The sequence below is a fragment of the Myotis davidii genome, unplaced genomic scaffold (assembly GCF_000327345.1).
Source record: "Myotis davidii unplaced genomic scaffold, ASM32734v1 scaffold1477, whole genome shotgun sequence".
NCBI classification, from domain to species: Eukaryota; Metazoa; Chordata; class Mammalia; order Chiroptera; family Vespertilionidae; genus Myotis; species Myotis davidii.
The window spans coordinates 91720-104760 of NW_006288182.1; the positions used below are offsets into that span (position 1 = coordinate 91720).

Below are 13041 nucleotides of genomic sequence, written 5' to 3' on the forward strand. Positions count from 1 at the left end.
CAGTTCATTCAATGGTGTCTGTTCCTCCTTTCAGAGCAGTTCTTCTGAACAAAGTCCACACTGCCATAATCTAATTATTACTGCCAGCCACCAGGCCTCAAATGTAAAAGTTGTGTAACTTGTCAAATTACATTTTACACATACTCTAAAACCTTAGTCAACTGCAGCCTTAAGTGTTACTTTATTCCCTCATCTATTTTTTACTTCACAGTTCAGTAGAGTTGTTTCTTTCTGTCCTCCTCCTAGATTATTTTGTTTTATTTTAGTATTTTACTTCCTTTTCCTCAGACTATCCCTTCAATCAGATGGCCAAGGCTCTTGATACATCCATCTCCCAGCCCTTTGTGAAAAATATGTGTCATCCACCATTCCCATAAATTTCACCCCAGACCACAACAAAACTATGTGGGGTTTTTTAAATACATTTGTTTTGATTTCAGAAAGGAAGGGAGTGGGAGAGAGAGAGAGAAACATCGGTGATGATAGAGAATCATTGATTGGCTGCCTCCTACATGCTCCACACTGGGGATCAAGGTCACAACCTGGGCATATGCCCTGGTGAAAGCAGTTCCAATAATTAAACCATGACCTCCTGGGGACAGAGAGAGAGAAACATCGACATGAAACAGACACATCGATTGGTTGCCTCCCACACTCACCCCTACCAAGACTGGGGCACTTGCACCCTAGGTATGTGCCCTGGACTAGGAATCAAACCTGGTACCCTTCAGTCTGCAGGTCAACACTCTAACCACTGAGAAAACTGACCAGGGCAGGAGCTATATGTTTTGATTTCATTCTTCAAAATTTATAGATCTATAGCTAAGAATTATTAAATTATTTTTAAACTAAACATTTTTTAAAACATTATATAATAATTATTAAATGTATTTTTAATCTGAGGATATGTGTGTTTTTTATTGATTTTGGAGGGAGAGGAAGAGAGAGGAAGAGAGAAACATCAATTGGTTGCCTCCCATATGCTTCCTGACTGGGGCCACAATTGATCGCCCCATAGAGGGAGGCCCCACTCACTGCCACCGGCCAGGTAGCCTGGGCCTCCATCTGCAGGGCAATCATGGGGTGATGGCGGGGCTCCCCGACCAATCGCATCGCACCTGTCTTGGCGGTGGCAGCCAGTGTTGGGTCGCTGCGGGCCCACAATCCAGGAGGGACCGAGAGGTCAGCAGTTCAGCCCGCTCGCCAGTCCCCACCCACCTGAGCCTGCTGCGTGCGCAGCCTGGTGTTCAACCGTTCGTTTGGTTGTTTTAGACGTCATGGACGCTGGCTCTTTATATATTAGAAGAGATAGATAGATAGATAGATAGATAGATAGATAGATAGATAGATAGATGATAGGTAGATAGATAGATGCCCCCCACTGGGGATCGAGCCCACAACCCAGGCATATGTCCTGACTGGGAATCAAACCAGGACCTCCTGGTTCATAGGTATACGCTCAATGACTGAGGCATGCCAGCTGTACTCAGGATATTTTTTCCACTTATTTCTAGAGAGAGTGGAAGGGGGGGGGGGGGAATCGATTGGTTGCCTCCCACACTCACCCCTACCAAGACTGGGGCACTTGCACCCTAGGTATGTGCCCTGGACTAGGAATCAAACCTGGTACCCTTCAGTCTGCAGGTCAACACTCTAACCACTGAGAAAACTGACCAGGGCAGGAGCTATATGTTTTGATTTCATTCTTCAAAATTTATAGATCTATAGCTAAGAATTATTAAATTATTTTTAAACTAAACATTTTTTAAAACATTATATAATAATTATTAAATGTATTTTTAATCTGAGGATATGTGTGTTTTTTATTGATTTTGGAGGGAGAGGAAGAGAGAGGAAGAGAGAAACATCAATTGGTTGCCTCCCATATGCTTCCTGACTGGGGCTCAAACCCACCTGAAACAGTTCTAAACATTTCACAAATATCAATTTATATTATCTCCATAACCAACCTATAAAATAGCAATTATTATCCCTGTTTCACAGATGAGAAATTGAGGCCCAGAGAGGTTAGGTATTTTCCCAAGATCATACCATTAGTAAATCATAGAGCAGAAAGGTTGACTCCAGGACCCAAAACTTAACCACTCTATAACCCTGTGGAAATTCAGTTCTCTGAAACACAGTCACTACTCAGTGAGAATCCACAAAATAGCTTCTCCCAGGCTTTATTGATATCAGGAAAAGCTGTTAGGCTCCCTTCTAGTAAAAGTGGGTGGCTTGCATTTCTGTGAGCTTATCTAATCTTGGCTCTGTTATTGCCTTATTTTTCCTTTGCCCAATCCCCTTATTTGTTTATTTTACTTTTCTAAACTGGCATACATGCTTTGTGGAATGTGGTAGGGAATATATATATAATTGGTTTTTCCCAAGTATTTATGAGATGAATCTACCCATCACCAGGAAAACATAATTTCAATGACCAAATTCTACTATGTAGTCCCAGTTATGTAGTTAGTGACTCATTTTCCACGTCCTCATTTCTCTTACAAAGTCATGTCTGTGTGAACTAGAAAGAGAAATGAAAATACCACCTAGGTCTTTCAGTTTCCTACTTAAAATGTCGGAGTCTCTGGAGATGCATTCCAGAGTTTTACTGGCCATGTCTGCCCTAATTGGCCACAGAAGTGACAGAATTCAAGCCAGGATGTGTCCAGCAGGAGTCTAAGTACACAGGCAATGACCTGGTTGGGCTGTAAATGGGTGGGGAAATGGAAAGTCCTTGGTTATATTAGGCAAAGAGTCAAGAGCAAAAAACTAAGCTGAGAGTGGGGTGATGGCAGGTCAGAAGCCATTTTATGGGGGAAAAAAAAAACTATCAGAATGAGTTTAAAGTATAGCACGTGCATGGAAACAGATGTGCCAGGAGAGCAGGCTAACATGGGGTCAATGGGCTCCCTCAAATATGCTAAGCTGTTTGCATCTCCATCTTTTTTCATGCTGCTCCTTCCTTTGCCTCTGTTCACCTGACAAATATCTACTTATTTTTTCCAGATTTTGCTTACATACCTTCACTATGAAGCCTTTCCTGTACTCCCCCATCCCATCTACAGCCAGCCCCCACTTATTCATTCTTTTTTGTCCCTTCCCCAACCATGAACCTGTTGCCACATCTATCTGGAGCTTCACAGCACTGATAAGTGGTGTGAATTTTTATCTTAGCTCTCTGATTTGAGAAATGTCACATTGCTGTATTTTCCTAAATGAAATTTAGAAAATATTAGTCCCCAAGTGCCAGGATATTGACACACTCAATATCTCTATGAGTGTCTCCCCGCCCCCTTTCTCAGAATCCCCTGGGGCTCACAGTCCAGAAAATATGGTAAATGGCCCTTTGATCTTCACTACACCTCCAGTACATTGTTGAATAGAAGTGGCAAGAGCAGACATCTTTGTCTTGTTCCTGATCTTAGGGGCAAAGCATCCAGTCTTTCACCACCACCTCTGATATTAGCTGAGGGTTTGTGTAGAGACCTTTGTCTCTACAACTCGAGGCAGTTCAATTCTAATCCTAGTTTGTTGAATGTTTTTATTGTGAAAGGGTTTTGGATTTTATCAAATGCTTTTTCTGCATCTTTTGAGATGATTATGTAGGTTTTGTCCTTTGTCCTATTAACATGGTGTACTACATTGTTTGATTTTTTTATGTTAAACCAACTTTGCATCCCTAGGATAAATCCCATTCCATTGTGGTGTATAATCCTTGTATATGTTGCTGCATTTGGTTGACTAGGATGTTGTTGAGGATTTTTGCATCTATATTCATAAGAGATATTGGTCTGTAATTTTCTTTTCTTGTGAAGTCTTTGTCTAGTTTTAGTATCAGAGTAATAATGGTCTCATAGAATGATTTGGGAAGTGTTCCTTCATCTTCTATTTTTTGGAAGAATTTGTGAATAATTAATATTATTTTGTTAAGGTTTGGTACAATTCCCAGTGAAGCTATCTAGGCCTTGGTTTTTACTAATTGCTAATTCTTTATCTTTACTTGTATTAGGTTGTACCAAAAAAATTAATATAGCAAGCCCAAGACTCCTATCGATAGATAGGCCTACTTGCAAGATTGACTCTTGGATGGCATCTGAGCACTTGGACTTGGGGAGTGTTCCCACCATTCCCTAAATAATAAGAGTGGCACCCTGTGCCTAAACTGTGCAAAAATTATATGGTTTATGCTAAACATCTGCTTTTCTTCTAGGAGTCTAGAGTTTTCATATGTGCTAGGTACAGGGTGTTTATGTGACCAATCCCCAATAAAAATGTTGGACACACACTGCCCTGGCCAGTGTGGTTAGTGTCAGCCCGTGCACCAAAGGGTCATGGGTTCAATTCCCAGTCAAGGGCACGTACCCAGGTTACAGGTTCGATTCCCATCTCCAATAGGGGCACATGCAGGAGGCAACCAGTCTATATGTCTCTCTCACATCAATGTTTTCCTCTCTCTCTTTCTCCCTTCCTCCCTTCCACTCTCTCTGAAAAGCAATGGAAAAAAATATCCTCATGTGAGAATTAACAAAACTCAAGGATTTCCATTTCCCCACCCATTTAATGTTGGACACTAAATCTCTAATGACTTCTCCTGGTGGACAGCATTTTACACATGCTGTCACAGTACAGTGCTGGAGGGGAAAAGTACATTCTGTGTCACTTCATAGGTAGAGGACTCTTGAAAGCTTATACCTGGCTTCCTCTGGACTTCACCCCATGAGCCTTTTCCTTTGCTGATTTTGCTTTGTATCTTTTTGCTATAATAAGTCATAGCCATGAGTATGAATACATACTGAATCCTGTGAGTTCTCTTAGTGAATTACTGAACCTGGGAGTGGTCTTGGAGACCCATGACACAGATTTATTTAGATTTTGTATTTCTTCTTGAGTAAGTCTCAGTGGTTTGTGTCTTTCTAGGAAGTTATCTATAGTTTGAGGGCATACAGTTATTTATAACATTTTCTTATAATCTTTCCAATTTCTGTAAGGTCAGTAATGATGCCCTTCTTTTATTTTTTTATTTTAGTAACTTGGATATTTTCTCTTTTCTCCTTCATCAGTCTAGCTAAATTTTTGTCAATTTTTCAAAGGACAAGCTATTATTTCCATTGATTTTCACTATTATTTTTCTATTCTTTTATTTTGTTTCTTTCTACTCTAGTATTTGTTGTTGTTATTGTTTCTTCCTCTGCTTGCTTTAGTTTTGTCGCCTTTTTCTCATTTCTTAGGGTGAAAGGTTAGGTTATTGATTTGAGATCCGGTGGGTTGTGTTATTTTTTAGGAGTTTTCAGCTAAACATTTCCCTGTAAGCACTGCATTAGCTGTATTTCATATGTTTTGGTATTTTCTAATTTCCCTGGTGATTTTTTTCTGTGAACCATTGATTATTTAGGAATGTGTTATTTAATTTTCTCATATTCATGAATTTCCCCAAAAAAAAGTTTTTGTTATTGATTTCTAATTGCATTCCACTGTGGTTAGAGGAGACTTTTGATGATTTTAATATTTTTTAATTTATTGTACCTTGACTTATGACCTATCATATGGTCTAACCTGGAAATGTTCCATGTTCACTTGAGAAGAATGTATAACCTGCTGTGTGGGGGTTGCAATGTCTTTTACTATTTTCCCTGGTCTCCTTTTTGGACGCCGGTATGAGAGTAGCAGAGTCGTGGATATTGCAGCTTCATTTTTCCCCCCTCCTTCTGGTGTGAGAAAATAAGCAAATAATCTCAAATTAACCTAATTTCCTCCTGATGCCCTTCCAGATTCCAAAAAATCCCAGGTATGCACGGCTTTTCCATACCTAGCTGTGATTTCTCTTCCGGGACGCATGAGGACAAGGAATGTGCCCCTGCCCACAAGCAAAGCAAAATGAGCGCTCTTGCTTCCCTGCTCTCAATGGCTGCCTCAGAAACACTCCTACTCAGGAGTTGGTCAGTCAGTGCTTCTTTAATCACTGAACTTGGTCCCAGACCATCACACTATTGGCAGATCAAGGGAGCTCTGGTTAGGTGAATTAGAGCTTTTACCTGCTATAATAAATTCCTACTGGCCCTTTGGCAAGGCCTAAAATTGTCCCTTCTATTCCTGTTTTCCCAGATATCAGAAGTGAATAACCACATCCTCTTCTTTCCCTTTGGTATCTGTAAAGGATCAATTTGGCTGCAACTAACAGAAAACCAATCTAAGTCTAACTTGAGTAATTAAGAGTTTATTTTTCTCATTAACAAGGAGTGTGGGGGCAGACAATTACGAGTTAGTGCAATTGATCAATGATACCATCAAAGACCCAGGCTCTTTCCATTTTTCCACCGCAGCAACCATAACAGGTGTACTTCATCCTTATACCGATTGTCTCATGGTCACAAGATGCAACTTAAGACTAAGTCCTGTCCTGGGGGAAAGAAGCGATAGGTACAGAGACAAAAGGCTTGCCAGCATATTACAAAGCTTTTCTAGAATATTACTCAGCAACTTCTATGTCTCATTATTTAAATCTAGGTCATAAATCACCCCTAAACCAATCACTGAAAGGCTGAAAATGGGTAGAGAAAAGGGGAAAGGAAAGAGGGAGGGGAGCAGTGGCCAGTCAACCAAAAATTGGCTGCCACACCCTCCTTCATAACCTTAGTAAAGAAGTTAAAGCAAGGGTGGGGGAGGATGACTTCAGTCAGGCTGAGGTTGGAGGATGGCCATTCAGCTCTGCCCCAGTCCACACCTGTTCTAAACAGAATCAGTCCCACTTTCTAAAAATCTAAGTTCCTTGGCCCCTTCTATAGCAAAGTCTCTAACCACAACATAAATAGACACCTCTCACCTTCTTTCTGATAAATTCAGCATCTAACTCATGTTCCTTTCTTTAGAATTAGCAAAAGCATATTCTAAGTACTTCGCAGTCATCTAGTCATTAAACATTGTTCGATTTGAGGGCCTCAAAGGCTGGTCTGGGACATCCCAAAAGACATCCCCCTGCCCCTGCCTTTTCTCAGTCTCAGATACCTGCTATGGCAGTTAACCATTTCCAACACAGCTACAACTGCCTGTACCAGCAGGTCAACCCATGACTTAGCTAACATGTTCAAGTTTGGATTTCAAGTCTCTGAAAAGGTTAGAAATTTGGAGTCCAAAATAGGGGCCTTAAAGTTCAACTACCTTACCTCTCACTTTCTCAGAATACTCCTGAAAATTACAGGTAAACCAATATCTTTATCAAACTCTAATAAGGATGGATTTGTCTCTCTTCCTTCCAGAACCTTCTGCCAACATCTCTTTAAATCAGCCCAAACGTTTTAAAGCATTTTGTAAAATCCTTTCAACTCAATCTCTTCCCAGCCCTATGATAATCTCCACATCAGGAGTTACTTTGGAGAGACCTCATTTGTTTCTGCATACCCATTCTCTAACAAAATCTTAGCTAGCTAGTCTCAAAATCAGTTGACTAAAATCCGTGGGTCATGATTTTTTTGTGTGTCCAACATTCAAAGATTTCTAATAATCACTGGATGTAGCAGGTGTGAGTTTTTTCCCATAGCACTGAGGTGCAAGAAATGTCTCATGACTGTAGTTAACCCCATTCCATTCTCCCAGGAGCCAGGGGCTTTCTGGGACACAGGACTTGCAGTCCTAAAAATGGGCAAACTGAAACAGTTGGCCACCCTAAGTCTGGACAAACATCAATCCTTTCCCTTACTATAGTGTAAGTTCTAAGAAGGCAGTGAAGCCCTAGCTGGTTTTGCTCAGTGGATAGAGCATCAGCCTGCATATTGAAAGATCCCGGATTCGATTCCAGTCATGGGCACATGCCCAAGTTGCGGGCTTAATACCCAGTTGGGGGTGTGCAGGAGGCAGCCAATCAATGATTCTCTCTCATCATTGATATTTCTATCTTTCTCTCCCTCTCCCTTCCTCTCTGAAATCAAAAAAAGGGGGTTAAAAAAAAAAAGAAGGCAATGAACATGTCTAATGAATTTCTATATACCCATGCCTAGTGCTCCGATAATAGACACTCAATAAATTCTCAACAAACAAATTCACAAACAAATGCATGAGACAGTATAAAAATAGATTATAATAAAAAAATAATAATCCAAAGCCTGAGTTGATCTCAAAAGCCACATCAGCAGTTATTTGAGTCAATGAAATGGAGTGCTCTGCAACGTCCTACTTATTCCTTCCAGAGACCATCCCTGCCAGGCTTAAAGAGACCATGTCCTGCCCCAGCTGGTGTTGCTCAGTGGTTAAAATGTCAGGCTGCACACTGAAGGATTGTGGGTTCAATTCCCAGTCAAGGGCATGTACCTGGGTTGCAGGTTCAATCCCAAGCTGTTTAGGGCTGTGCAGGAGGCAAGCAATTGATGTGTCTCTCTCACATCAGTGGCCCCTCCTCCCTCCCTCCCTAAAAATCAATGGGGGAAAAAATCCTCCAGTGAGGATTAACAAAACTAAATAAAATTTAAAAAGGCCATGTCCTCAGAGCAGAGGCAAATTCCTCCATGTACACAGACACCACGAATTCTATATAATCTATTTTCAATTTTATGGATTTGATAAGTTTTAGGTAGACTTTCTATCATGAAGATTTCTCAGGAAGACAGCACATCTCCAGATAAAAGCAAAATGTTAAGAAAGAATAAGGTCGCCCTAACCGGTTTGGCTCAGTGGATAGAGCGTCGGCCTACGGACTGAAAGGTCCCACGTTCGATTCTGGTCAAGGGCATGTACCTTGGTTGCAGGCACATCCCCAGTAGGGGATATGCAGGAGGCAGCTGATCAATGTTTCTCTCTCATCGATGTTTCTAACTCTCTCTCCCTTCTTCTCTGTAAAAAAATCAATAAAGTATATGTTTAAAAAAAGAAAGAATAAGCTCACATATGTAAAACCTTAATCAATAAAGAAAAAATATTGCAGACCCCCCCCCAAAAAAAAAAGAAAGAATAAACTTCTGAAAGTACCTATCACCTTCTGGGCCTTCCAGTACTTCCAGAGTTCTGTGCTGCACAGAATGATGACAGTGATGTAAATTGTCCAGAGACTTCCACCACCACCCCAGCACATCCCATTGGAGTAGAACTCTTACTGCCACAGTAGTTTTTTTGCTTCACTGTGTCACTTTCCACTTGTCTTCCACAAGACACTGATATTCCTCTATTCCCTTAATATATTTTCCCCTTTTTGCCTTTTATATTATTTCTTCCAACTTTTCATGTAAATTCAAATGGGTACAGTAAGGTTGCTATTATTAATCTTCTGTAGTAGGGAAACTATGTCTGTACTATAAGTGGTGGCCACCTCAAGCAAGAGAACACAATTCTGATTCCATGTTTCCTGGAGTTTTGTAGTTTTCCTTGAAAAACTACCACAGAAAAATTGCCTCATTTCCGTGCCTTGTTTCAAAGGGCGCACCTAGAAAACCTGCTATGTCTGTCTGTCTCCTCCTTATCCATGTGCCAACCTCTCATCTCCATGGCACATGGCAAAGTGTCACCACTCTGTTCTTCAGTACCCTTCACCCACAGTCAACACCCCTGGAATTCTGACTCTTCTTTTTGTCCTGTGACTGGCTGAGTTGACCTCAAAAGCCCTGTCCCCCACCCCCACCTTGTTGTACCAAAGATTTCCTCTCCCTGTTCTCCCCTCCCCATATCACTGTGCAGGCAGTTTTGACCACTTTCTTCTTAAATCCTCTCTGGGCATTCCAGAGGTTCCCCTATCAGCCCATTCTACACAAGTCATGCAGCACAAGCAGACTTTATCACCCTCAAAATAAGACCTCAATTTTCACAACACCACACACAAGTCTTTGTTTCAAGACTCTGTTTTAAAGAATTATAATTCTTGCCCGGCCAGTGTGGCTTTGTGGTTGAGCATCAACCCATGAACCAGCAGGTCAAGGTTTGATCCCGGTCAGGGCACATGCCCAAGTTGTGGGCTTGGTCCTTGGTGTGGGGCCATGCAGGAGGCAACCGATCGATGATTCTCTCTCATTATTGAAGTTTCTATCTCTCCCTTTCTCTTCCTCTCTGAAGTCATTTATTTTTAAAAATATATAGAATTATAATTCTTAAAACTCTACATTTACCATTTAGTAAGACATTAGGTCCCTCTAGGGCAGCGGTTCTCAACCTGTGGGTCACGACCCCTTTGGCAGTCAAGCGACCCTTTCACAGGGGTCACCTAAGACCATCCTGCATATCAGATATTTACATTACGATTCATAACAGTAGCAACATTTCAGTTATGAAGTAGCAACGAAAATAATTTTATGGTTGGGTCACAACATGAGGAACTGTATCTAAAGGGCCAGAAGGTTGAGAACTACTGCTCTAAGGTGAACATCTACTTTAAGGAATCTCGTAACTTGTCTCTGTATTGTCAAAACTTTTTAAAAGTATATATTTTATTGATTTTAGAGAGAGGAAGGGAGAGGGGTAGAGAGATAGAAACATCGAATTGGCTGCCTCCTGCACAACATCCACTGAGGAATGAGCTCACAACTTCAACTGGGCATGTGCCCTGACTGGGAATCGAACCATGACTTCCTGGCTCATGGGCCTATGCTCAACCACTGAGCCACACCAGCTGGACCTGTCAACACTTTTGTGTACATCCCCACAGGGGAGAAAGAGGAGTACCTAGGGGCACAGGTGATTCAGGCAGGAAGCCCCTCCCTCGGGGAAACCTTGGCTGGGATTGACCTTCAAAACGTTCCAAAGACTGAAGATGAACCAGAGTGTATGTATGTCCTTGTTTCAGAAAAGAGAATGGCTGCTGTTGGCCAAAGGGGAACCCCCGAGCCGAGGCCACAGCCTGAGAGAGGCTGCCACCACCTTCTATGTGATCATGCCATCACGCTCCCCCACTCTGCTGGTAAAGGCAGTGGCCACGCGGGAACTGATGCTGCCCAGCCCCTTCCCCCTGCTGCCTGAGAACCCGCCTGATGACAGCCTTAAGATCGTGGAGGCAAGTGGAGCCCAAGTCTCATGAGACAGACAGAGGGGAGAGAAGGGAATTCAAGAAAGGGATGAGGGCGAGGAATGAGCCAGTGAGTTGAAGGACAGGGAGCTGAGGGAGAAGTGGCCCCAAGGGTGTGGTGAGAGAGTCAGAGAAGCAAGGGTAGGAACTGAGGCCGAGCAGGAGGAAGAAAGCAGTGTGGTATGTTCCCACGGTCACTCTGCATTGTAAGTGTGCATGTGTACCTGTGTTTGTGTGCATCTATTTCTGTCTGTTGAGGGAAAGTGAAAAGGCACACAATGTAGGTGCCCAGAATAGGAAGGGCTTCGAAATCAGACTGGAGTGCAAAGGGGGGAACAGCTCTGAAGGCCATTTCCTCCTCCTCCTCTTCCTTGGGTCTGGATTTCCTCCTCCAGCCTCCCCAGTCGGAGGACAGGAGGGCAGCTCTGGGTGGGGAGAACTGGAACCACCTCGCTGCTGGATCACTGGCTTATGTGCAGAGGGGACAGAGCCTGGGATTGTGCTCTCGGCTTGACGGCCACAGGGATGCCGAGAGAGGGGGGCACAGTGGCTGTGGCTCACGCAGCGTCTCACTTCAGGGCCAATGGTTCCTGGCACAGGATGTTGTGGCCGGAAAACCTGACTGCTCAGGAATGCTGTGCTCGCGTGTCCTTTAGTTCTGCTCACCTCACGGCACAGGCAGGCCAGAACTCTGTACTCGCTGAATGCAAGCACCCGCAGGCCGGGGACACACCCTCCCTCACAGCCTTGCACACTGGATCCTTTATAACCCTCATGACGCTCCAGAATCCCATGACACACCTCTCGGGGCCAGTGTCCCTAACCAGTCAGGGTTCTCAGACTTCTTGTACCTGTGCCTGACACACACGTGCCTCACAATCAGAGCTGGGGCCAGAACACCCTGTGGGACACTCATCTATTTCACAGTCTTCCGAGACACCTGAGTGTTCATGCCTCTTACACCCCAAGAGCTCTGCCTGACATCTTGTGTTCTGCAATCTCAAGTTCCTCCTCCTCTCTTCCTCAGAGCTTGCTGGACGGCCTGGAGCTAGAGCCCACCTACAACCCCTTGCAGGTTTGGAGTCACCTGTACTCACACCTGAGCAGAACCTTTGCCAAGCCCCAGAGCCGACTCCACCCAAGCTGGGAGAGCCGGGCCCTGAGAAAGGTACAGCTCCCCTCCGTCCTCCCCTCAGTACTCCCCTCCTCCCCCTTTATGCCCAGACTCCAAGAGCTCCCCATCTCCCGTTACTAATACCTACCCTACCCCATCCCAAGGAGTAGCCCTTTCTCTGGACCAGGCCACCAGGGAAGAAAGAGAACACCCCTTTGCCCTAGACCAGTGGTCGGCAAGCCACATGCGGCTCTTTGGCCCCTTGAGTGTGGCTCTTCCACAAAATACCGACTTCTGCGCATAGGCCACAAAGTTTCAATCGCACTGTACATGCGCGCCCATACGTGGTATTTTGTGGAAGAGCCACACTCAAGGGGCCAAAGAGCCGCATGTGGCTTGCAAGCCGCAGTTTGCCAACCACTGCCCTAGACAGAGGAAATTACAACCCCTCCCCACTGAGGGAGCTCTTCTGCTGGGGCAGTGACATGATAATGTGCAGGTATCTTAGTGTTTAGTCATTGTTCCACTATGCAAACCGGCTGCACTGGAACTACAGCCATAAGCCTTCATTGAAAGGAGAGGCTGAAGGGAAGGTAGAAAAAGAAAAGCCCCAGGGAAGGGAAATTAGCATTTACTGAGCACCAGTCATTTATTTGCCAGGCTGTGTGACAAGTGCTTTCACATATGATTTTCTCATGTACTCCTCACAGCATCCCTGCAAGGTAAGAGTCATTTTACAGAAAAACAAAGGGAGTCTGGTGAAGGGTAATAGCTTGCAGAGGGCTCTATGACAAAGGTTAAAGAGAGAAGAGTAATTTAATGTGGACAGTTACATATTTTTATGAAATTCGTCTTTTATATCTGAGCTTCCTTTTGCCCTTAACTTTTTCTAGTTCTGCAGTAATGGAGCCTTTAGAACAAACCCGCCAGCCACGAGTTTGACATG

The 13041-nt window shown here is 43.5% G+C and overlaps 1 protein-coding gene across 1 annotated transcript in view; it reads left to right on the forward strand.

Moving 5' to 3' along the window:
- The window catches only part of M1AP (meiosis 1 associated protein), a 52830-nt gene that overhangs the window by 38465 nt on the left and 1324 nt on the right, over nt 1–13041 (forward strand). Inside the window, exons 7-8 of the mRNA XM_006759990.2 lie at nt 10763–10969; nt 12009–12149. Coding sequence (XP_006760053.1) covers nt 10763–10969; nt 12009–12149 — 348 coding nt within the window. The remainder of the gene's footprint in view (nt 1–10762; nt 10970–12008; nt 12150–13041) is intronic.